This window comes from Hydra viridissima, unplaced genomic scaffold (assembly GCF_058129835.1).
Source record: "Hydra viridissima isolate aposymbiotic clone 2 unplaced genomic scaffold, HvirCarnegie_v1 scaffold_10, whole genome shotgun sequence".
Taxonomy (NCBI): domain Eukaryota; kingdom Metazoa; phylum Cnidaria; class Hydrozoa; order Anthoathecata; family Hydridae; genus Hydra; species Hydra viridissima.
Window position 1 is genome coordinate 1610249 of NW_028324309.1, and position 26616 is coordinate 1636864.

Genomic DNA, 26616 nt, shown 5'->3' on the forward strand with positions numbered 1-26616 from the left:
TAAAGCGGAAAGAAGAAAAGCTAAAAATGAAAGACTTTCTTCTTTCCGCTTTATCAAACGATAAAGCGGAAAGAAGAAAAGTCAGAAGAGCGGAAAGAAAACAAGGAAAGTAACAGAAAGAGAAAAGAGTTCGGCAGTAGTCAGAGAAGAAAATTGGTTAAAGAACGCTATGTAAAAGCTACATCGTTTCTGATAAAAAGAAGAAGAAAAAGTAATTTGTTTAAAGAAGAGCTAGAAGAGTAAAAGCGGAGAAATTGATAAAGATGATTGCATATATACAGTATTAGACACCGCAAGGAAAGTAAGAAAATATTATTTCATTAATGTAAAGAATACCACCATCACATAATAGTAAAAAAAAAGTATATTGAGAATTATTATAGTTAAAATTTACTAAGGACGATTCTTTTCATATGACCTTCAAACCTATACCTCGTTAAACCTCTATTACATTTTACTGTTATATGTTATTGGAAAAGAGGGTACACAACTGCACCCTCTTTTCCAATAACAACAATATAAAACTACCTTCAAAAAGTCTGGAGACTGCGCATCAAATGTTAAGATTTTTAATAAAAAAATCTTTTGATTTTAAAGGGATTTCAACAATCAGTAAAGTATTTTCGGTTGCAGCTTAGAAAAAAAATTTTAATTCGTTTTCTTTTGATTTGATTGAGATAGTTTTACTTATTTTATCGAAAACTTTTAATTGTAAAGGTTCTCTTAACATCAACAGCGTATCAATAATATATCTGTCTTAAGATTAAAGAAAAAGACAAAAACTAAATCACATATAGAAAAAACAAAGCTAAATGATGCTCGAAAAACTATAAAAGTTTAGAAAACATACAAAGAAGAAAACATAACCTTGATTTACCTTTCGTAAATAAATTTGTTTGTTTCATGTTGTAAATAACTAGCAACAAGTTGAAGTATTTTTTTGCAGGTTCTACCGACATTCCAATCTGTAAGTTTAATAAGCATTTCAACTAACGTTAACTCAGTAAAAGTACTTAAAATGGGGACTGGGCCACTACCAATTGAGCTTGCAGGGTCCTTTTACCTGAACGATAAAGTTGCCTTTGGAATGTCGCAGATAAATGATGCTTTACATAATGATAAGTCACCATGTTTTATCTATGCAATCGTAGCATTGAGTTGTTCATCAGTGTAATTCCTTTTTTGTTTGTTATTGTGTGCACCTATCTTTATTGACTGAGATAGAGTAATTGTTTTTTTAAGTTAATAATTGACTTGGGTGACTTATATTTGGATAAGGACTAGATGAGTAATTAAATTTGGTTAATAAGTATGAAATAATTACGTAAATATGTAAAAGAAATAGCATGTTCAATTAAACAAGAAATTTTTATTTTTTTCAGCTCTTCTTCATCATTTTCTTCCGACACTAACAAATTCTATTCTGCAAAAATGATCATCTTCTGCAGAATTTTTACTACCAAACTAAAATTTTATGTTTACATTTTATGTTTAGTGCTGAAAGTTTTTATTTACGAAACTGGGGAAATCAGTTAGTGAATAAGATTTAAAATAATTTACTCATAGGAAGTTTTTTTAACTCGTGTTAAAAAGTCAAAAAAAGTCCACATAGTAATTTTATAAGAAACTTTTTTAGTATTTTTCTTTTTAAAAGATAATTCATAAAACTGTAAAAACAAAAGTTTATCAACTGTACATGCCTTTCAATTATACTCGCTTTTACTTTACTAAATTTTCATAGAATATCTATTTTAAAATTTCACGAGTTTATTAATTAAAATATCCGGGAAAATGGAAATAAAAGTTCAGGAATGTCTATGAAAGTCCTGGAACTTTATTTTTAAAACTCTATGGACACTATGAAAAATCTTGGGTAATCTACCCTCTGTTTCTCGAGCAGCATAAGCCATAGCACTTTCCATTTCAAACCATATGCTCTACAGTCCCAATTGATATATTTCGGGCACAATATTTTTAAAATCATTTGTCTGTAGCGCACGCCGTTGACGCTAATTCCATTAACTCTGCTTTCTTAACACAAAAAATTGGTTCATCAATGAAATGGGCTGTTACTCCGTACCATACAGTAACCTTAAAAACGATTTTTAAGGCCTTGAGTTGGCCATGGATTTACAATTCCCCCAGAATCTACAATTTTGTTTGTTTACTCTTCCATTCAGCTCAAACAAATGAGCTTCGTCTGACGTTAACAGTTTTGAAGCAAAATCTATATTCATTGTACAATGAACGCCGTTCCCGTGGTCTTACTGTTCGTAGGATATCAAACTCTGTTTCTGCTTCTTCAAATTGAGCCACAAATCGCAATTGCTGATGGTAAAAGAGGATTTTTTTCCCGGAAATTGTTTAAGATCTGTAATTGCAGCTATAAGCATTGAGAGAATTTAAAAAATGAGGTAAAGTTCAAAGAATATTATCTCATAATTCTATGAATACTTGCAGGATTATCCTGAAAATTTTATTTAAAAATGATATATGCAGGGTGCGGCAACGATTCGCGAACTTTTTAAAACATATTTCAAAACATTTAAAGCATCACAAAATTATATTCATGGAATGTTAATAGGAAAAAAGTTTAAGATAAATACTTTTCCCACCTTAACATTCAACTAGGTTTCCTTTTTTTTTATAATTGGTTCAAGCCTAGGACAGAAGGACTCGCGGGTGCTTTTTATATAGTTCCTTGACATTGAGTTCCAAGCACGGGTAATTGATGACTTTAGTGACTTCACACTTAAATGGGCCTTTTTGCAACCCTTACACTCAACTACACTCCACACACTATAGCCAAGGGGATTCTGGTCAGGGCTGGATAATGTCCAAAAGTGTTTCGGCCAACTAAAAAATTCAGGACAATATGGCCATACTAGCCATATTGTCCTGAATTTTTCTGGACTAATGACAAGGTGCATTGTCCTGTTGAAAAATGTTACTGTTTTCTGGGAATGTCTGCTTCAGCCATGGCACTACATAGCACTACATACTTTAGAATAACTTTCAACTGGTCTTTTGCTTTATAAATAAGTTCTTTCCTGATAACTCTTAAGTTTTTCTTTGGATATTAAACAGTATCAGCTGATTTTTTCTGTATAAATTTGACTCTTTTACTATTAAATATCAAAGCAGGCTCAACAAATAATTTTCCTGGTGTTAAATAAAGGCACTTCAAGAAATTGGTCAGAGCTGAAAATACATCATTAAATTTTACTGCTCATGAAAACATACCCACTTCTATCAGATGCTTTAAATAAAAGTGTTTTCTGGCAATCACGAGAGAAAATTTCACTAAATGCTTCATTGGTACTTTGGTTTGTACCTTCTAAGTATCGCGCCAAATACTCATCACTACTCAAATCAAAAAAAAAAAAATCAACATCTCGCTTAAAAAAATTAACATCTCCCTTAATGTTCATTTAATCTTGTTTAGGTAAAACACCTTTAAGGTTGTATATGAACAGACCTGATATTTTGTGATTTTATTACCTGCACCATAAATTTGTAAATTTGAGGCAAAACTGGTTATTTTCATTAGCCATCAAAGCAAAGTTGATAAACCAAATGTCATATAATTGTTTTAGATCACTACACAAAATATTTTACACAACAAACAGTAAATGGTTCAAGAAGTATTTCAGTTGTTAAATAGAAGTTTCAAGTTGATAAACCAAATGTCACATAATTGTTTTAGATCACCACACAAAATATTTTACACAAAAAACAGTAAATAGTTCATGTAGTATTTCAGTTGTTAAATAGAATTTTCATTTTTTAAAACTCCGCAATATACTAAAAGCTTCAAGTTTTTTTTTTTTGTTATGAAAAATCTTTATACTGTGGTTTGTTAATAACTTTGGACGTTGCTAAGAGGAAATTTTTACATGTGTCTTCATTGCAATTTACCCAGTAAGCACAAAAGTAGAAATACTTTGTTTTGCTTGGCCAAAAACCAAAAATAAGCTCAGCATTCCAAGAACAAATTTAATCGTTTCATAACTATTTTATGACCATTTAATGATCATTTAATGATCATTTAATGATCATTTAATGATCATTATAATGATCATTATATATCATTACAAATCTATTGTCATTACAAATCTATTATATATCGTTACAAATTTAATATTTGTAATGATCATTTAATGATTATTACAAATCTTTGATTTAGGTGATTTAATAAATTTCAGTTTTACCATATTTAACTTTATCACTTTGATAATATCAAACTAACTACAACAATATTGTAATGTCTGAATTTTTTCTTTTTTAGTTGGTGTACAGTTAAATTTGTTACAAGAATGACGAGCGTTAAGAAATGGAATGCAATGATGGTATTGTGGATTGTGGTTTATAATATCTGTTTTTTTTTTTTATATTATTTTACTTTAATTCACTTATCTCTTTTGAAAAAGTTACTCGTTTAAAAAGAGCGACTCGACATGCGAAAAATGATTTTTGCCAAGGAACAGATATTAGTAAAGTGCTTTTTAACGTCTCACTGGTACCAACTAGCTCAAAAAGTTATATATTCTTAACCGCATTTGATTATTGTAACAGAATTACTGAAGGAGGAGACTTTTGGTGGGTTAGAATTTTGGGACCGGCATCTTTTGTTGTTCCATTGATATACACAGGAAAAGGAATTTATGCCAGAGTGTTTAGAATCCCAACAGAAGGCAGCTATAAAGTAAGCTTTATGCTAGAGTTTAGCAATTTTGATGCTGAGAAAGATCCTCCGAAAGATTGGTTTATAAAAGGTAATACTTTATGTTAACCAAAAATGTAAAATGTGCAAAACTTAATTTTAATATATAACAATACACCGCCTCGCAAAGAAGGAAATACAAAAACCCATTTCATCCTATTCTTTTGACTAAATTATACCTTGGATACTTGAGCTTTGATAATCAAATGCGATCGATGGGAAATGGTGCGATTGTCTACGAATAGTGCGATTCGTTTTATTTCATTAATCCAGGCGTTTATACTTTAAAGATCTTGTTCACCAATATAAACGCAACTTTAGTAAAAATAATTGATGGAGTTAAGTCAGATTACATCTTGGATACTTGGGCAAAAAGAATAAACTAGGTTTATAAAAATGTATTATATTTTTATGAATCAAAAATCTGACTAAATGTTTTGAAGTACCCAAGTAATACATTACACATTCACAGATGTAATGTATGTGCATTCGTCTGACTTGATGGCACGTTTTGAGAGTGTGTTTTTTTTACATACGAAAAAAGGATGTATTTAATTGAAATCATTGAGTGAAATTGAAGGGACATTATATTCATGAGAAAGGATTGTATATATTTTACAAACAGAATACCAGTAATGATAACAAATAACAATAAGAAATTTACAAAAAAATAAAACATCGCAAGACAATTTTTACTTTAACTGAAAATTCACTAAAAAATGGCGTGAATTAAAAATTGTAACAAATTTTATGAAAGAATCTTTGAAAACATTCGGGTTGTTTCCACATTTACTGTGAATCTACACTTATCGAAGGCTTTTAAAAATCAATCAGAAATTTCGCGACAAGTAGTTAATTAATGTTTATATTTGTATTTTATGCATGAACAACATGGCCATGCAATTCTATTTGAATTCAAAATAGCCGCAACTCATTGTTACATTTATTAACACAGCGTTCGCACTTTAAAAAACATGTTTTAACAGCAGTGAAAAGCGTTTCAAGCTGGACGAATTTTTAAAAGATTATATAAAAGTTTATTTCTAAATTTAACTAATACAGGTAAATAAAACATAAGTAATTATTAAAATCGATAAAACTGCTCACCATTATGGTATAAATTTAGTATTCTTGAACGTACGGTTAGTATTAACTAACAATAAGTGATTCTCTACTTATCATATTTTAAAAATAAAAACGGATATTGCTTTAATTGTATATATTCTTCTTCAACGGTATAAACTTCAGCATACAGATAAACAAGTAAATGATGCTAATGTTGCTGTTAAAAAGTTATGGTTGCGTACGTAGCAATTAGGACGTTTGGAATTTCTTATCAGACGTTTTGCGATAAAAATATCTGGAAGAGCTTCCATAAAGATACAAAAATGTGGTTATGAATCGATATATCGATATAATCGATAATAATCGATATTGGGTGAACACATTAAAAACAAGGTAGTTGAAAGTTTACCAGAATAGGATTCGCCATTTCTGAGATACAGCTGTTAGATACTTTAAAAATTACATGAAATCCAAAAATATGAAAATTTACTCACAATTGTCGTGGAAAAGGTTGGTTCTATGCATCTCTACGTCGTCATGAAGAGTTATCTTAAAAACTCGGTGAATATTTAAACCAAGCTAGAGAGTAACTGAAAATGCCATAAGAGATTGGTTTGCTGAAATTCTTATGCTATTGGGAGAAAACGATCGATATTTGAATGATTCAATGCGTTTTTTCAATATGGACATATAAAGAAAGTGCTCGAAGTAATAAAGAAAGCATTACCACTTTATTTTCAGTAAATTCCAGGGAAATATTTGCTCCATCACTAAGCATTTTTTAATCACATTTGTTATCGAGCTTAGCGAGTTTTGCCCTAAAAACAAACAATTTCTGTTGTTTTGTTCCCACATGTAACACATGTGGGAATAAAGTAACACGTGTAATACATGTGAGAATAAAGCAAAACAAAGCAAATCTTTCAGCTACTCGATGTAGTTGCATTTTGGGGAAATGAAATTGGAATTATTTTTGCCGATAATGGGAGATCGACCATAAAATACAAGAAATAAAGGAAAACCGTACCGTACCCGTAGTGTTAAATTCATCCATAAACAATCCTTCTTTGGCAAATAACATCCAAAGTGGTTTTATAAAAACCGGAACTTTTTAATTCAAAACATTTTGAAAAGGGAAGAGAATGTTATTCATGAAATGTTTGAGTGTGAAATCGAATTACATTTAAGTGTTGACAATAAGATGGATTACGACTCAAATAATCATGATGATTATTCTAATCTTTTTCAGTTTAAGAACTTAAAAAGTAGTTACTAAAATGTTTGAAACAGATTTATCTTTAGTTTTAATTCATAGTAATATTTATATTAATACTTATCAAATGTCTATTTAATATTCCTTTTTTTTCAATTTATATACTTAAAAACATTTTTAAAAATGTTAAAAATGCATTAATCTTTCATTTGAAGCCATGAGTACATTATAGATCTGACTCAAAGCACATTTTAAGATAACACATAACATTTTCAGTTACACGAGTGTTTGAACAATATATACGATAAGTGTGAAACACATGCAATAAGACTAGGAAACTTTGTTTCAAAAGTTTGATCAAAATTAGTACAAAAAATGATTTAAATTTCAGACTGAAAACAATTTTAAATGAACCTTTAAAATAATATATTTAGTATTTGATAAATTTTTCATCAAATTGGTCAACACAAATAGTTGAATATTTTTACAGAACCTTATATCTTTTATTACCAAAGTGTATCCATCGTTCTCGTAAATTGCTTTCTTCTGGAAAATGAACTGTTGAATTTTTTTGACTATTAGACCAACCAGCTTTACAGTTTGCTACAACGGATTTGTTAAGCGCTTTAAGTACTAAATTTTAGTAAAAAAATGACACATATTTTTTTTGAAGTTCTCTTACATTTCTTACTAGAATTATCTCCACTAAAATAACATGGTATAAAATTTTCTTACTAGAATTATCTCCACTAAAATAACATGGTATAAAATTTTCTTACTAGAATTATCTCCACTAAAATAACATGGTATAAAATTTGAGCATATACAGTAAACATAATAGACTGCCTGTGTGTCTATTTCATTATTCCACTTTCTAATGGAAAATAATGAAGCATGCAAATTCGCTAGAATATTATCAGAAATATATATCACATGACTATAAAAGTATACACTAAAATTTGATGTAATAACTGCCAAACCACTCTACATAAATGCAAATTTTATCAAAACTTTTAAGCATAATTTAAAATAAGATAAGACATAAATGAAATTAAATAAAATAAGACATAAAATGAAAAGATGTCTTATCTTTTAATATAAATATTCTTTTAAATTGTTTGTTATTAGTTCAAATTAACCATAATGCCAAGCCAAGTATTAAATAAAGCAGAAAAGTGGTTTATTTTATGTGCTTAAAGAAGCAGAATAAGTCTTGCTAAGTTGTCCTCTTCTTTATTGGAAAAGATTACCAACTATCATAAAGCATCAAAGTGATTTTAGGGATTTAACGTTACTAATTAAATTATGTGAACGCTATCGCTCTTATGTTGGAAGGCACGAACAAAGCATTCTTTTTTCCTAGATTCTATAACTTCTCAACTATACTTGTCTGAGTTGTTACCAGAGAATCTGTATGCAATTTTTTTATTTATAAAATTGAAAAATTAAAACAATATTCACGACATCCACTTTCCTCCTTTAAAAAGACAATCAACAGCATATCTCTTAGTGTTCACAAGACATGCTGAACAACATTTACAGTGGGCAGCTATTATTGTACTGTGACCTCAGCATCTTTTTGCATCTCGTCCTTACACTTCCAGTATTAGTAGCATCCGAGGAAAGAAGCTTCTCTGCTTTACAGTTGATCAAGCCATACCTAAGATAATCCATGTCACAAGAGAAGCTCACAGGACTTGCTCTGATTTCAATCAAAAGAAATATTCGTGTGAATTTGGACATGGAAGATCTGATAGTTGCATTTGTCCATGCTAAAGTTCGCAAACTTCTGTACAACTGGTGAGAAAAATTAACTATCCTCACAATCGTTGATTTATGTTGTTTAGGTTTGTTTTAGACCTCATTGTTTGTTTATGTTGACTATTAAAAAAAAAAATCTAATATAGTACTGATATGCCTTTTTTAAAATTTTGTTTTTAAAACAGTTTTCTTAAGTGCTAAATTCTTTGAAAAACTTGATAATCACAACATATGGTTACATGACAAAAAATAATGCATGTATAATATTATGCCCACATATTATGTTTTTGTATGATGTAGGTCTCTTTTTCCTTTTACACTGTTTTTTTTCTTTGAAGTTGTTAAAAGCCCATCTGGGGACTCGATTTGAAAGTTAGCCTAGGCTGTGTAAGTTTTTTTGTACAGCATTGGAAATAGTTGAGACATGTTCCTACACGAATCAACAATTATTTTAAATAAAATTGTTTACGTTTCTTGAAACATTTTGCTGTGAAAAAAACAATCTGTACATTATAATAATGAAGCAATAATAATGATGATAATTACTGTTCATATTTTAATACTTTTGCAAGACTCTGATTAATGTCAGTTGAGTGTGACATGTTGTGCATATAGGGCCCTAGTTGCCCTTTTCGCCAGGAGCCCGCTTGGTGTCTTTTAAACGGTTATTCTTGTTGCCATCAATCTCAAAAAAGGCTTTTTTTAGGTCGACGTTAAACCCCTTTTTTTACAGAAGTGTGTTTCCATACTTTGTACTATTTTCTCTATTGTTTGGGAAAGATATTTACAATTCAATCAAAGGAAAAAAAATAATTTAAAAATTGTTTTTTAAATTATGTTGAGTTTTAGAGCTAAAATAATGTAGGTAATGTAAAATTAGAAAATACCTTTGGTTAAGATTTAAGAGTGATTTACTAAATATCTATATTCTTAATAGTTAACAGTACTGTTTGATGATGATGTAGGTAACTATCAGGCAAGGCAACAAACTGAAAAGTATTTTGGAAAGCAGATTGACAGGATTTATTTGGCCAAAATGTTTGCAATCGAGGCGAGATCAAACAACTCTCTTACTGGTTTTTTTCCGCAACGTAGCAAAATTAAGCAAGAGTGGGAGTCACAACATTTTTGCATCATTAATGCAGCTCATGGATATTGGAGTAATAATGCTTACATCACATCTGAAGAAAGCGATTCTTTTGAAAGGAACCTAATACTAAATGAACTTTCCAAAACCTCCAGCAATAAATCAGAAAGCAGAGTGTTATGGATTTTCGGCGATTCTTTGCAATGGTACTTGTATGAAAGTTTGAAAAGCACCCACCTTTGCTTAAAAATGTACATTTGTAAAAATACTCATACATGGATCTATCCTTTAACAAATGAAAGCATTAACTATTTTTTTGATAATAAAGATTTTGATGAAAATCAATTTTTAATTGACATTAAAAGTATTTTATTAACAGATGAAATGAAAAATAACAACAGTGTGTTACTCATTAACTTTGGGTTGCATGTTCTGCGAACTTTAAGTATGAGTCAGGCGAAGATGCTAATGGATAAGTTTGTTGATATGATTTCTGATTTACGAACTAACAATGTGATTAATGGTTTTGCTAAAATAATATGGAAAACAACTACCCCGGTTTATCATGATATAAAGTATGTTTATGAAAACCGTTTCATTGTAAATCAGGTTTGTGTTTTGATATTTATTTTAAATACCTGAAGTATGATAATGTGGTGTTCTCAAAAGATAAATAAAAGAATAATAATGTCAATATCTTATAATGGGATATTGTTTTACAGAGAATTATTGAATGGAATGCTTACTGAGTCAAAAAGATAAGCCAAGAGAGACTTCCAGTACTGGATGTTTATTGGATGTCGGCATCATACCCTGATGGTCCCTGGGACGGCCTTCATTATGTTCCCAATGTATTTGAAAGCGCTGTTGCTCGTCTAACCAAAATTCTTTCATCTTCAAATGGTAATGCTTAAAGACTATTCCTTGGTAACAAATTTTTTAATTTTAGTATAAATGAATAAATAGCTGTTGGTTAAATTTTTTTAAAACTTTCATATGAAATAGGTCATCTCATACAAAATCATCTAGTTTTTTAAAAGTTCTCATGGGTATCCCTCAGTTTTACTTCGAACTTTGACTACATGCAGATTTCTTCCAGAAAACCCAACAATTTCTGTGAAAAAGCTATGATTGAATTATTATTGACCAATATACGAAAAGTTTGAGTATCTGGAGCTTACAGTAGATTTTTTTCGATATTTGATGGACCATAACTTTATAGATAAAAAAAAATGGTCATCTGACATTTTGTGTATTCATAGTTTTAACCCATATAATTCATTTTTGAAGTTATTTTTGACAGCTTCCAAACGATTTCAGAGTTATGGTACCTCAAAGCTGCTAAATATTGCAAAGTTAGAGTAGTTTTTTGGTAAACCATTTGTGTTTAACCGCTTGTGATAAAAAGTTAGTTTTGCGTTAAAAGCTCATTAAACACTTTCAACAGCCTGTTTAAAAATTAATTTAAAAAAAAAAAGTATGAAAAATTAGATTTACGTTGTGAGCCCAGAAAATACTGTTAACAGTTGAAATAAAATAGCTTTATATCCTGGAGGTTTTACATGTAGTCAATAACAAAAACAAAAACAGAAAACTTTATCTTATGACACAAATGTAGCCCTTTAACTTTTATGCTTTTGTAGTTTAAAGGTAGAAGTTTAAAAATATCATTTAAGTTATGTTATATTATGAAAGAGTGAAAATAAGATGTTAAAAAAATCAGCAATTTATATACATATAAACCACAAGTAGCACAAAGTTGTTTATCACTGATTTAATAAATTCGTAATAGTGTCATAATCATCTATAGTTTGACTGTAATCATCAGAATATCTACCGCTTCTCTGCCTAATCGCTAAGATTGAGCGGGCTGGCTAGGCCGGCGTGCTTGTATTAAACTGATGCTCTTCTTTTTTTCCGTCCATTCCTCAAAGGGTAGGCAAACTCAGGGTCGACGTGCTACTGGGTCTTCCCTGGAGTGGTTTGGATAAGTCCACAAGGCAGTTGCTGGCGGATTATAAACACAATTTCTCTCTCTCTCTACCGTTAAAGAATGGAGCACTTACTATGCATTACTTAGTCAAACGGAAAACAGTTCCTCTCCATCTTGTATAACTGATAGCTTTGCATGCCTTAGACTGTCTGCATCTCTTCGTACCATTTTTAGATGTTGAAAAAGGTTTTGTGATTATTAATGTCACTTGAAGGATAAAATATGTAAAGACCTTTTGTGTTTGTACAGCCCATTTAAACACTTCGTGTAGTGTGAGTATCTGATTTGTAAATATTTCTCGAAACTTTCCCTGCTTCTCTTTTTATAGTTTTTCCTATTCTATCATGTGAACTTTTGCTTTTGAATGTAGCAAAGAAGTGATCCTCCGCATTTATTTTCTAATCTTTCAATTGATACATTTAGTTTATGAGATATTTTTAGTTGAATAAAACTGTACAGCGGCGCTGCGACATCACTAAAGTATTTTATTTATTGAGGGAAGTTTGATTTTTACCGTAAGGAGTAACTTAGTGAGAAAATGAATTGCTTTTGGTCTTGCTATTATGCAATGAACTGCGGTTTGGTCATGAACTTGATCAAAAATGATAAAATAGCAGTCACCTTTGAGTTGATCTTTTTCACCTTTATAATAAACAGCAAACAGATGAAAGGTTACTTGATCAGCTTACTTGTAAAATCCTTGTAATGCATATTGCACTGGAGAACTATAGTTTTCTGCAAAATCTATAAGAATAAGACACTAATGACAGTCTAATTTTTGTTTCGCCTCTGATAAATGAAGATTTGTGCTTCATTTAAAAAGTGATGGTAAAAAAGATTACACAAAGCTTTACTTACTGCTTCAATGAATTAAATGATGCAAGAACCGTTCAGTCAATTGATAACTATTGCTTTTATTTGATCTTGTCATCAAAATGAAAATCATTCTACGCAAACATAACTTTCATAACTTCTTAAACTCTAGATCAACTTCCTTCAAATGAAATAACATTAAGTGTTTTTGTTTATGTGCATTTATATTATTTATGTACACAGAAACTTTTTTTTCCTGGACATTATAAATTTGTGAGATTTCTGTTAAACAATATCTTCCGAAGTTTGCCTTTTTCTAGCCTTAGGTTTAGTGAGCATATTTATTTCATTTTTCAACTTTCGGGCTTTATTAACAAGATGTTCTGAGACTAAAAATGTTTTACAAATTTTTTAAATTGACCTACTTCTAGGAGTTGTATATTCCCAATAAAGAGGCAATCATATTTTCTGGGCTTACAAAGTGAGTATAATCAGTCCTCTTTCTCAAAAACAGTGATCTTTTACCAGGCTGCTGCAAGCGTTCAATAATTTTAATTTTTTGTAACAAGTTGTTAAACTAAGTACACAAAAGTAACAAAAATTGGGTATTACCTATGAGTAAGTATGAAATTTACGAATGTCAAAGTTTAAAAAAAACCCTAAGTTTTCAATAATTAGCAATCTTAAGCCCAATAACTCTAAAATCATTTGGTATCTGTTAAAAACAACTGTAAAAATGGATTAAATTAACTAAAAACTATAACTATACAAAACGTTAGTTGATCGCCGTTTTTTTAATTATAGAGTTATGGCTTTGTAAAAATCAATTATGCCCATATTGGTCAATATTGGTTCAAGCAGAATTTTTGAACAGATTGATCAACCAAGCTTAAATTTCCTGAGTTGTGTTTTCTGTATAAAAACTGCCGGTGGTCAATATTTGAAGGAAATCTGAGGTAGTACGCCTTGGATCATTTGGTATTTTTGATATAGATTATAATAGAGATCGCCGAACCGTTACTGTTTATTGGACTGTCGGATTGTGCACCGAACTATCTTTACTGATTAGTTCAAACTATTTACGGATTGGTTTGAACCAGAAATAATGTGTCGGAAGGCCATTTTTTCGGATTATAATTTTTTCGGATTATAATTTGGTCCGGTACTTCCGGACCGGATTGCAGTCCGAATGTTTTTTTTTTCGGATTCCGAATCGATATTATTTTTGCGCATTAATGCGAATTCAGAATAAGGAATGCTTTTGAAACAAGACTCGTTTTTATTTTTTTCTGATATTCAAATATCCAATGTTCTAAATTATTTGCATGTTAAGAAATAAAAAAAGGTGTTAAAATCACACTGAAAGTTAATTATTTTCCAAATTCATTTCCTGGCCACACAATTGTGATTTATGGGTTAATATACTCGTTTTATTTCCAGAATTCCAGTACATTTTTATTTGCTGAAACTGGTTTTGCATTCAAATACCCCTCAATTTCAGCTTAAATAACTTTCTTGGTGCATGTTTCACCCCCAGGATTAATGTAAGCTGAAACAAACACTTTCTTCCTCAGCAGTTCAGTAAAAACAAAGTTGCTATCATCCTCATTATCAAACATTGAAGGGGAAGATGTACTTTGGCTACCCAAAAATTCTTTTTCTGACAGTTCTTTCGCAGCTTTCTTTACAGCAGTTTTAACTAGTTAAAAGATCTGTCAACTTACAACCTCCAGCAATAGTGGGGTCTTTAAAGAATGCGTTGCCAGAAAATAATCCACCACTGAATCCATTTGATGGAGATCAAAGTTCCATCTTGTGGGGCATCTCTGCACTAACTAAAGTCATGGTTTTTTGAGAGAACTGGTTGAAGTGAGCTACTAATTTTGTTATTTTGTGGCTTAGAATTGGCCACTTCGGACATCTTTTATCATCAACAACACCACTGAGACCTAGATTTAGACGGTGGTTGACACACCAAGTTACACTTTTATACGTCAATTGATTTTCAAACACTTACTTGGACATTAGCTGCTCCGTCGGCCATTGTTCATGTTTGTCGAACGTTATTCAGTTTAGATTCAAAAATTTATTAATAGATTTACTAAGCTTCTTGGTAATACTTTCGCCAGTTGTTTGGAAAAGTAGAACATTTCCACGAAGCAGCGCTTTAATTGGAACTTTGAATCTATATAGTAGACTGTATGGCTCATGAAAGATAAATTGGTGTGATCAGTGGTCTACTCGTCGGATGTGAAGACCACTCCATCAAAATTTGACTTGTCTGTATTGAAAATGTTTTTTACTTGTTTCTTGATGAATTTAAAAAGGAGAGGAATATATTTTGTAGACATTTTCTTTATTGTAATGGCTCTGAATTGATCGTTTATTGCAGTTTCAATCATCTGGGTGAATGCCTCAGTTTTTACTATAAAAAATAGTCGACTGTCCTCAATCACCTATTTAATAAAGTCAACAGCAGTTCTTATTTGATTGATGTCACTGGCTTCCCAATCTGGTTTGGTAGCCTGTTTCCTACCGTTCTGTGTCTGCGTGCTGAAAATGCCACAAGCTCCACTTGCTTCAGATTGTGGTGATGCAGGTGTATTTGTCTGTGTCTGGACACCTCCTCTACTTTCCTCTTTCTTGTGTTTGTTCAAAATCTGAGTCTTCAGAAGCAAGCTCATCAAAAATATTTAGAGCCATTGATTTTTCCTTATCTTTTCTTTCTAATTATTTACATAAATTCAAATGGGCTCTTTTCAACTGGTTCCTTAAAGGACTTATGGTGCTTTCATTGACCATGCATGTTTTGCCTCAGGCCTTTCCATTTGCTTTGTTTTCCACCACATTGTTGAAGTATTCCAAAATATTATATAGCTTAGGCATCTGAAAAGAAAAAAAAAAGTGAAATAACAAAAAAAAAGAGAAACGAATAGAATTATTTTTCGGATTAAGTTTATGAGATCGGATCGGACGAATATTTCGGATTATTTATTGAATTTGAAATCCGTAAAAATGGATCAGATTGTTAATACGAGATTACTTTTCGGATTAAAAATTCGAAAACACAGATCAAATAACATTTTCGGTTAACGGACTTTTTAAAAATATTTTCCTCAATATTTCCTTAATATTTGTCTTAATAAAAAAATGAAATTTTTGAGGCACACAAAACTGTCATTTTTTGAAAGGAATTCTGAAATTTGAAAGGATCTGCAAAAAAAAAAATCCGCAAAAGTTAAATTCATAAAGTTCTTCACTTTTAAAAAAATTATTAATAGAATAATCGTTTACCGAAATAGAATAATCGTTTACCGCAATAGAATAATCGTTTACCGTAATAGAAGTAAGTGAAAATATAAGACTTGTTGATTTGTTGAACGAATTGTTTAAGATAAGGATTTCCAAATAGGACTGACTTCAACCCTAAAAAGCTTGTTATGCGAAACGCAAAAAAATGCGTAATTACGGAAAATTTTTGCGTAAATTAAAATTTTGCGTAAGTACGCTATTTTCAAAACTGCAATCTAGTGTAGCAAATTAGCACAACAATTGTGCAAGAGTGGATAAATGCATGAAACGTTTTTTAGATGTAGAAAATAAGTATCCAATGCATTTAAGATATGGTGGCACGTCCAGTTTTATTAAAAAGGTATGGTAAATGAGTTGGAGAAAGATAAAGAATAATTACGTCACTTTCACGGAATATTTTTTTTTGCAAGAAAATTTTTTATAAATTACCGTATAATTACCGCATAGTCTAAATATATCCAATCCTATTGCACTTTTAAAAAAACGATTAAAAAAAAACGATTAAAAAACAAATCGCATCACAAATAAAATATAAAAGTTTTGAAAAATAGATAAACAATATTTATAGTTTTTTTTTATGTATGTATGTATGTATGTATGTATGTATGTATGTATGTATGTATGTATGTATGTATGTATGTATGTATGTATGTATGTATGTATGTATGTATGTATGTATGTATGTATGTATGTATGTATGTATGTATGTATGTATGTATGTATGTATGTATGTATGTATGTATGTATGTATGTATGTATGTATGTATGTATGTATGTATGTATGTATGTATGTATGTATGTATGTATGTATGTATGTATGTATGTATGTATGTATGTATGTATGTATGTATGTATGTATGTATGTATGTATGTATGTATGTATGTATGTATGTATGTATGTATGTATGTATGTATGTATGTATGTATGTATGTATGTATGTATGTATGTATGTATGTATGTATGTATGTATGTATGTATGTATGTATGTATGTATGTATGTATGTATGTATGTATGTATGTATGTATGTATGTATGTATGTATGTATGTATGTATGTATGTATGTATGTATGTATGTATGTATGTATGTATGTATGTATGTATGTATGTATGTATGTATGTATGTATGTATGTATGTATGTATGTATGTATGTATGTATGTATGTATGTATGTATGTATGTATGTATGTATGTATGTATGTATGTATGTATGTATGTATGTATGTATGTATGTATGTATGTATGTATGTATGTATGTATGTATGTATGTATGTATGTATGTATGTATGTATGTATGTATGTATGTATGTATGTATGTATGTATGTATGTATGTATGTATGTATGTATGTATGTATGTATGTATGTATGTATGTATGTATGTATGTATGTATGTATGTATGTATGTATGTATGTATGTATGTATGTATGTATGTATGTATGTATGTATGTATGTATGTATGTATGTATGTATGTATGTATGTATGTATGTATGTATGTATGTATGTATGTATGTATGTATGTATGTATGTATTAGCTGCTTAAAACTTTTTATTGAGTAACAAGTTTTTTAGAAATATTTAATAAAAAAATGCATCGGGGAGGGGGGTATTTCTTGGGCAAGAGGGCCATGCCCAAGCCCCATTCCCCCTCATTGGCGCATATATGATCAATGTAAACTTCGGATGATCTATCATCCCTTAAATTTTGGCCAAGATTAGTTAAACGGATTAAAATTTAATGAAGTTTTTATAAATCCAAGATGGCGGTAATTGCCATCATGGATTCAAGACAGTTCTGGTCATGCTATGCTTTGCCACCATATCTTAAAATGATCAGCTTAATTTTCTGAGTTTTAGGTGGAAATTTCATGCTTTTATCCACATGTGCACAATTTTAGTCATTCTTAATGCTAATCTGTTGCATTAATCCTATAAAAAATGCGTACTTACGGATTTTTTAAATTTGCCGTAAAATAGGCAATTTTATGTAAAAAGAAAAATTTGAGCTTTTTGTGGCGCAAAAAGTAAACAAGGAATATACTTTGGAGAAAAGTATTTTTCTAGTTATAGCAATTGGTGTAATTTGCCAAGCGAATTATTCCTTTGCACTCAAGACTTTTTTTTGTATGACCTACTAGTAACACGAGGGTACTTTTTTGCGAATGTGCACAAAAACAATCGATTTCAGAAAAAAATATTCTTAAAAAAAGTGGCAAAAGGTACATGCAAACTTTCAATAAAACAAATAGATTGGTGTTTAAGAATTCACTCTGTCGACATATTGTCGCCATTCGAGTGCAAAGTGTTAAAATTATATTAATTCGAAATTATTTTTCGGAATAAGAATCCGAATAATAAAAAGAATCCGTAAAATAAAAATTCGCTGGCAGTTTGTAAATTAATTTTCGGATTATGATTCTTAAAATATTTAACGATTGGACTGTTATGATCCGGGTTGACTTTTTAGCGGATTTTACTTACCAAATCGCCCGTGCGATTTTATATTAACATTTTTATTGATACTTTTTGTATTAGTGAATAAGTCAATATAAAATGAAGTCAAGATCAATGACCTTGGACTAAAATTTATGGTCCAAAGATTGTTTTTGATAATTTTATTACAATTTTTTTTTAGCAGCAGATGGTAAAAAAAAAAACACTTGAATATTTTGATAAAAGACAAGCGATTTGAAAGTTTTCAGAGAAATATAAACCAGAAAACTCTTCAATAATTTTGACAGAAGCAATCATGGATGATAAATGATGGAAACATTTTAAATATTTGAACAATCGAATTTAGAAAATTGAACTTTTTCGGTGTTTTCTATCGAACAAAAGTTTAGATTTAAAAAAATACATAAATCTTATTCATCGATTTCTCCTCGCCTATATTCAAAATGCTTTGAAACAGCACTTTATAATTTCGTTTAATTTTTTTTTTAAACATTTTTTAAAACATATTTGGTTCTTTCAAATGCACCATTAACTGCTTTGAAACGTCCGCAACGTAAAAATTTTATCATCAAGAAAACGCTCAGCGCGTTTAATTTAATGAATTTTTACATTTGTATATTATATGTAGAGTTTTTATATTACTATCATAATTTATGATAATACGTAACTTTATATACTATACAAATGTATGTAATATATAATCAGTTGATTTTTTTGCTGTTAATAATATTTTATTTGAAAATAGTTTGAATATTGTGAGGGCGGTGGATTTTCGAATATTTATTTTATTTATTATTTGATTGTTTATGTTTATGTTTTCTTACGTTTGAGGGAAAGGGGTAAAGGAAGGGGTAAAGGAAGGGGAAAGGGTTTGGTTTGATGTGTGGATTAGGTGTGTGGAGGTTGGGATCGAGGTTAGTGGTCTGGGGAGTATTTGGTTAGGAAAGGGCTAGGTTTGGGAATAGTTTGGTTAGGAATGGGCAAGGTCTAATCAACAAGGCTTAACTTAACTTCGCCGTCCTCAGTATGTTCTATAATATAAAACTCAAACAAATGTTCTATTAATGTGTAACGGTTAGCACTCTTATATTTGTGTGACGTAAATGTAATGGCGCGGATATGTTAGGTGCGCGGTAAAGCATCAATCTTTTCAATAACAATATTTAACGCATATAGTAATAACAACAATAATATTAATAATCGAAATGCAAACAAAAGTACTTACTACTGGTTCTTCTTCTCTTACTTATTTTTCTTAATAAATATTCTCAAATATTCTCATCAATATATATTCTCTTAAAATTAACTCATGCAAATATCAATAAATCAATATAGATAATAACGCTTATTTAAAGTTACTCAAATATCTTTTCTTACCAATTCTTCTCGTAAGTTTCTCTTTAAAATCTTCGTAAATACTTCTCATAAAATTCTCTTTAAATCTTTAAAAATCCTTTTCTCATAAATTCCTCTTTTAAATCTCTTAAAACTCTTTTTATAACAAAATCCTTTTTCTTCTTTAAAATCCTCTTTAAATCTCTTAAAACTCTTTTTATAACAAAATCCTTTTTCTTCTTTAAAATCCTCTTTAAATCTCTTAAAACTCTTTTTATAACAAAATCCTTTTTCTTCTTTAAAATCCTCTTTAAATCTCTTAAAACTCTTTCTCTTAAAATTCTCTTTTAAATCTCTTCAAAAACTCTTTCTCTTCTCCCAAAAACTTCACTTAAAAACTCTAATTCTTCTTCTCTTAACTCTCCCAATAAAAACTGTCTTCCCAAAAAAACTGTAAGATTCCTTCTTTTTTGAGCTTTTATAGTTCTCCATTATTATTTGTTTCGTTGCTATATCTACTTATCATTAATTTACTTGACAGGTAAATAAGTCTCTGTGTGTACGTCTTTTCCTAATCGTTGTTTTTTTTATTTTTGCTTCATTAGTTTTCTCGAGTTTTATTTATATGACATGATGAATAAGTCTCTGTATGCCTTTTCTTAATCGTTGTTTTTTATTTTTTGCTTCATTAGTTTTCTCGTGTTATCTTTTATTTATATGACATGATGAATAAGTCTCTGTATGTATGCCTTTTCGCTGTTTTTAACTTTTCTCCCTCCTCACAATATGAATATAAGTTATTTTGAATGCTTTTTTCTTCCTTTCGCCTTGATGATATTTTTAGGGATAGAATATTGATCTAAATGATCACATAACAGCTAGATGGGTTTTTAATCTAGCCATTAAGGAGACCATTCCATTTAATGCTAAAAAATATAAAACATCAACTTTATGGAGATAATGCTTAAGAGTTATGGCGCTAGTGCTCGGTAGCTTATGAGATTTATAATATAATTATCATAAACTTTCCTAACACTAACTTGTGGCTATTACATTAGTTATATCATAACTTAAGGTGAGCTTCCACTCATCCGTTTTTGCTACGGGAAAGGGAAAGGGAAGGGAAAATTAATCACGTGAGTGTGCGCAGTTTGTAATTTAATTTTAAAAATTAATCACTGCGCATGCTCAAGTGATTAATTTTCCCATCCCTTTCCCTTTCCCGTAGCAAAAACGGATGAGTGGAAGCTCACCTTTATACCAGTATAATAAGCTTCCTAGGTAAAAAGAGTAGCTTGGGATCTAGTTTAACTGATTTAACTCCTAGCTTTCTGTGTTATTTTATTTTCACTTCATGAAATTAATACTTTTTTCTGATGCAACTTATTCGTTTATTCTCCATAATATATCATTCTTTTTCTCCGTAACATCGTTTCTCTGCTTAACTTTTCAAATCATACTTTGAAATGCTGTAACTAACGATGTTTCTAACTTTTTTAAAGTATTGAATTGTGTTGTTGTCGCGCGCAAATGATATCCAGCATTTTGATTCGTTTTTTGCCGGCTGGGTTAGAATACCAGTAGTTTTTAATATTTCAATTAAGTTGAGTGATTTTTCCTGTTCTACATCAAAATAAGTTTAAAAAGTTGATTTTGGAGGCAGTGGAGCTTATTCCACAATGCAAGAAAGTGTTTTACGATTCTCAAGAAAAGAAGTTAATCATTGGATCATTTAAAACTCCTAATTGAAAAATATAAATTTTAGAAAATTTTTTAAAAAATAAATTGATTACTTAAGGGTTTACACGATAAAACTCTCAGTTTTGTTTGGTTAAATTAACTGTTTTACTTAATCTGGATCTTATACTTTATCAATAAATCCTTTCCTGTTGGCTCTTTACTTTTATAAGTTTGACTTTTTAACTATCAAATACCAAAGCACTTTCAAAAAAGAACTTCCCTGAATTCGAACGAATCGAATTTTAAAAAAAGATTTAACAGGAGAATTGGTACGAGAATTTTTGAGAGATTTTTAAAAAGAGTTCTTTGGGAGAAGAGAAAAGGGATTTTGAAAGAAGAAGTAAAGAAAAAAAATTAAAGGAATATTTTGCAAAGAGAAAGAGAAGATTTTTAAAGTGAGAAAGTTCTAAGATAAATAGACAATTTGGCCATGAGTCAAAAAGTGGTAAGAGCATACTTTTTAGCGTCTTTTTATAGAATATTATCGTATTTATAAATATTAAAAGAATATACTTGAGTGTATTTATTAAGTGAAACGAGGAGAATCATTAGCTAGTATAATTATCATTTAATTTATACTTCGATTGAACGTTATTAATTGTAAACAAGCCACACTCACACAATACTGAGGACGACCCAACAACCCAATCATAAATAACCAAGCTGAAACAAACAAAACAAACACATTTCCTAGAGAATAAGCACATTTTCCTGCTCAAAAATCGCTGCCTTCAGAAAGTCACCGTCTTCAGATTGGAGATTCTACCAAGAAAAAAAAAGAAAGACATTTTTCAAACAAACGGAAATACATTTTTAAAACACAGTCATATATAATGAGTGGGACAATAACGAACAATTTTGCGTCTTTCTGCTTTCTGTTTTGGTCGTTCACTACTAAAAATCATTGGTCGATATCAAAGCCACTTTTGTAATAGACTCCAAAACATGTACACATTGGTTTTAAATGATCTAGGGGCATCATCCGTTACTTCGCTCAACCAAGTACCCGATGGCAAACTAATTCCAATAACTCCAGGTAACAGATGTCTATTTTACATTGAAAAGTTCAAATCTTAATAAAAAGGTCTCATTACTGAATTATTGCAAAAATAATTTTAAAATATGTTTGCAAAAAAATATAATTATTGATTGATTTGCTTCGAGCCATGAAAAATATCCATTTCCTTGGATAACACTCTGACAACCCAAGATATAGCTAACATTTAGTTCAATACCGGACTATACAACTCCAAAAGGAGGCGACTGGGATTCACTTGAAACAAATCAACAGGGCACCAAATTGATTAGACTATATTTGGAAAAAAGTTTATTGCGGAAGGAAACTATCTGAGTTCATCACGTCAAAATTTAGCATTCCAAGGAACAAAAAGCGCAACGATGGAGAACACTAAGATTGTTCATTGCAAGAATTCGGAAGAAACAACCCCCAACATGTGCTGCTTGAAAGGGAATACTCTACAAATCCTCATCAAACTTGCACTTAAACTCATCAAATTTGCATCAATTTCCTGTGATGTGTGAATAAAACACCGAAACTCATTTTCAAAATTGGAGGATCATTTTTGAAAATGGGTTTTGATGTTTTATTCACGCATCACAGGAAATTGATGATAAATCCATCCTTAAACAGATAACTAGCATCACTGGCTTGATCAACATAAATAATGTGAGATTCTAAATTTGATGTGATCTCAAAGTTGCCTACACCTTTACTAGCCATCTGTTCAAGAACCTGGTTCAGTGTTAGTCAGATGCCAGAGACTGGCCTGCAAAGCTGAATTTAGATGTAACCATTTCATGACGGTCAATTTGCAGGGAATGAGTGGAGAAAACTGTGCAGAATATAAACATCTTTCAAAAAATGTCTAAAAAATCCTGGACCTTTTAAGTTCAAGGCTACAGTGAAACTTTCAGGCTTTTCAGTTGTCAATTAAGTTTCGCACAAACTTTGGATGATAGTTCCTTGAAAAAAAGTTAACAGTTTAAGCAATCATACCTCTACTTGCCAGCCACTAGGGCTCCTGAAACACCTCATTTTCTACCAGGTCCCAAAACTTTTCGAGTGCCATGGCACTTCCCTTGGATTATTTAGTGAACAGCCAGCAGAATCAATTCATTCAAAATTCAATAGTCACCTGGAAAAGAATAAAAAAAAACAACTGTCCAGAATGAAAACTCTTGCAGCGCACTGCCAATAACAACAGCAGATATCACTGTGTCATAAATCGACCCTCAGGTTGAACTTTATCCTACTTAAAAAAAAAATATGCCATCAAATAGATATTTACTAGAATATTAAAAATGAAACATTTTAAAAATCCAAGGGTGCATTTTTAGACTGGGGGGGTCCAAAATCCTATTGAAAATATTAATAATAGGAGGGAAAAGGGATCTTGGCCCCCAACTTGCCAAATTTTTAATATAAAATATAAATCTAGCATAAAATATGCAAATATATTTAAATTTTTTGTTTTATTAAATTTTTGGCGCGAAATGCTTCAAAAATTTAAAGATTGGTTTAATAGATTTTCTAAATCTTAAAAAAATCGTATTATAATACTCATGGCATTGTTACAATTTTAGCAAATAAAAAATGAGTATAAATAGTTATTGCTGTGTTTGCTGGGAAACAAAAACTAAAAGGAGTCTTATTGCAGTCCAAGATACTATTGAAAAACTGGTGCAGACGTATGTATACTCTGGATACATGAAAGAAATTGCAGCCTATCCTTCTTCTATATGTGGAAATTGCAAAACTAATTTGTACATGCTTGCAAAAAGAAGGAAACCACCAACCAGATGAACACAGAAGATAGAAAAGGTTAGGTTTAAGTTAACTTCATCTTTTAAAATAGAATTTTAAAATATATGCTAAATTATAAAGATGTAAATTCTGTCATAAAAAGCTAAAATGTCAGTTCTGAATAATTATTATTTAGATTGATTGGATTTCTAAGAAGCGCAAGTCTGAAATTATTACAATTGAGATTGATGAGAGCTCTTCTACCTCTCTAGAAAACACATTAAAGTTCTGCTCTAAATGTCTGTCAATAATAGGTAATATAAACAGAAGATTTTAAAATATTACATGATATTGGTATAGTCAAATTACCATCAACAATATTTATTTAGGTCGTGGCTTAGAGCACAAATGCTGCAAATCAACTGCTGTAAAAAACCTTACACCATTGGCATTGGAACAAGGTATGCACAGTGCAGAGCAGGTGGCTTCTTCAATAATCAAGGAAAAAATGAACAAAGAAAAAGTAAATTCAGGTGATCTATTTTATTTAGCCACCTGCGGAAAACCGCAGATAATAAGAGTTGGTTGTCCTGAGAACAAAGGAGACAGAAATCAAATCCAGCAAATCTCTTTTGAAACATTCAAGAAACTTCGAATAAATGATGGAGGTGGATGTTCATTGAAAATACGTGTTAACATCTTTGATGCAGATGAACTTAAAGTTAACAGTAATAATAGAAAAAACAGAAGTAAACGTCGATGATCTGACGAATATATTGGGTCTGGTGTGCAACGTATACAGTTTATTGCTATTGCTGAAGATGTTCCTGAAACATATCAGAATATAAAACAAATTTTAGATATTATCCAGCTAGACAGCCTGGGTTTTCATATTGCATGGGATTTAAAGTTGGCTAACATGATTATGGGTTTATCTGGGCATGGTGGCATCCATGCATGTTTATATTGTGAAGGTGAGAAGACTATAAATGCAGGAACTCTAAGAACGTTTGGAAGCCTTGATCTTCATCTTTCAGAGTTTCAAGCAGCAGGAGAAAAAAAAGAAACAGCACAGCTGTATAAAAATGTTATACGAAAAAGGCTTATTCATCTCGATGAAGATCCAGAAGTTAAAGTGATAAACAAAATTCCTCCATCATCGTTACATATATTCATGGGTTTTATTAATGTTCTCAGCGACCTAGTTTTTACTCTCTGGCCAAACTTTAATCAGTGGCTGTCTGGAAAATACATTCTCAGACATGGCTATCATGGAGGAGGGTTTGATGGAGTGAGCTGTAACAAGATATTGAATAATCTTCAAGATCTAGAAGACGCAATCCTAAATGATTGTCGACAGCTAATACCTATTATTACATGTTTCAAAGATTTAAAGTGTGTCGTGGATGACTGTTTCTGTGATTTCCTTAGTCCCAATGCCAAGCATTCTATTGCTAGATTGAAAGACTCATATAATTACCTAATGGAGTTTTCAAAAGGCTATAATTACACCTTACCCATAACATGGAAGGTCCACATCATGAAAGCGCATATTTTTCCTTTTTGTGAAGAAAATCAATGTGGTCTAGCCAGATTTGCAGAACAAACTAGAGAAGCTATTCACTCAAAGTTTAAATCAACTTGGGCAAGATACAAAAGAAATGTAAGTCACAAAGACCACGGAGAGAACTTGCATAAGGCAGTTTCAGACTTCTCATCAAGACAAAGATAATAACTTAAAGACAATATTAATTTATACTTTATAAATACTATGCAGTAACTTAATTAAATAAAGATCTGTAAAAGTACTTAGCTTTATATAGTTTTCTATAAAATTTGTCTTCTGCCTGCAAATGACCGAGAGGCCGGATTTCATCATATATTATTATTATTCGAAAGAGTCATATAATGCCCCATAAATAACGAGTTTTGGTACATTGCATGCAAAATTCTTGCATGCAATGTACCAAAAAATCGTTTAAAAGTTTCAAAATCTTTTAAGTTCATTTTTCTAAGAAGAAATTAAAAGATTTTTGGATAATTGCTTTGAAGTGTTTATTACTTACCCACTCCCCCCACCCACCCCCACAGGGTTTTTCTCCTAAATCGCCGTAAACATAAGGCCGGGTGCATAAAAAATGAGCAATTGCTTTTACTCAGTAATTGATCAGCTTTACGTGAATAAAAACTTCAACAACTTTTCTTTAGTTTTTATTTACGTAAAATTGAGCAATGACTGAGTAAATTGCTTACCTTTACGCGAATAAAAATATGAGGAAAACTGCTTAAGTTTTTTATTCACGTAAACCTGACCAATTACTGAGTAAAAGCAATTGCTCATTTTTATTCACCCGGCC

General features: G+C 30.6%; 1 protein-coding gene, 1 long non-coding RNA gene and 1 pseudogene across 3 annotated transcripts; 2 read left to right on the forward strand and 1 right to left on the reverse strand.

The window, feature by feature from the left end:
- Positions 1-5: 5 nt before the first annotated feature.
- Positions 6-8910, forward strand: LOC149882558 (uncharacterized). The gene is made up of 3 exons (XM_090100325.1): positions 6-301; positions 4289-4349; positions 4431-8910. The coding sequence occupies exons 2-3, from the start codon at positions 4334-4336 to the stop codon at positions 4790-4792; spliced, it is 378 nt and encodes a 125-aa protein (XP_089956451.1). The 5' UTR covers positions 6-301; positions 4289-4333; the 3' UTR covers positions 4793-8910.
- Positions 1179-20332, reverse strand: LOC149882559 (uncharacterized). 2 transcript variants are annotated; one of them, XR_016456367.1, is made up of 3 exons: positions 19798-20332; positions 12701-15541; positions 1179-12586 (listed from the first exon to the last, which is right to left on the reverse strand). It is a non-coding gene; the product is annotated as an uncharacterized LOC149882559 (long non-coding RNA). The 2 variants fall into 2 exon arrangements; XR_016456368.1 differs by having other exon boundaries at positions 1179-6419; positions 6516-15541.
- Positions 20333-24109: 3777 nt separating this feature from the next.
- Positions 24110-24637, forward strand: LOC145192522 (uncharacterized; annotated as a pseudogene).
- Positions 24638-26616: the final 1979 nt, after the last annotated feature.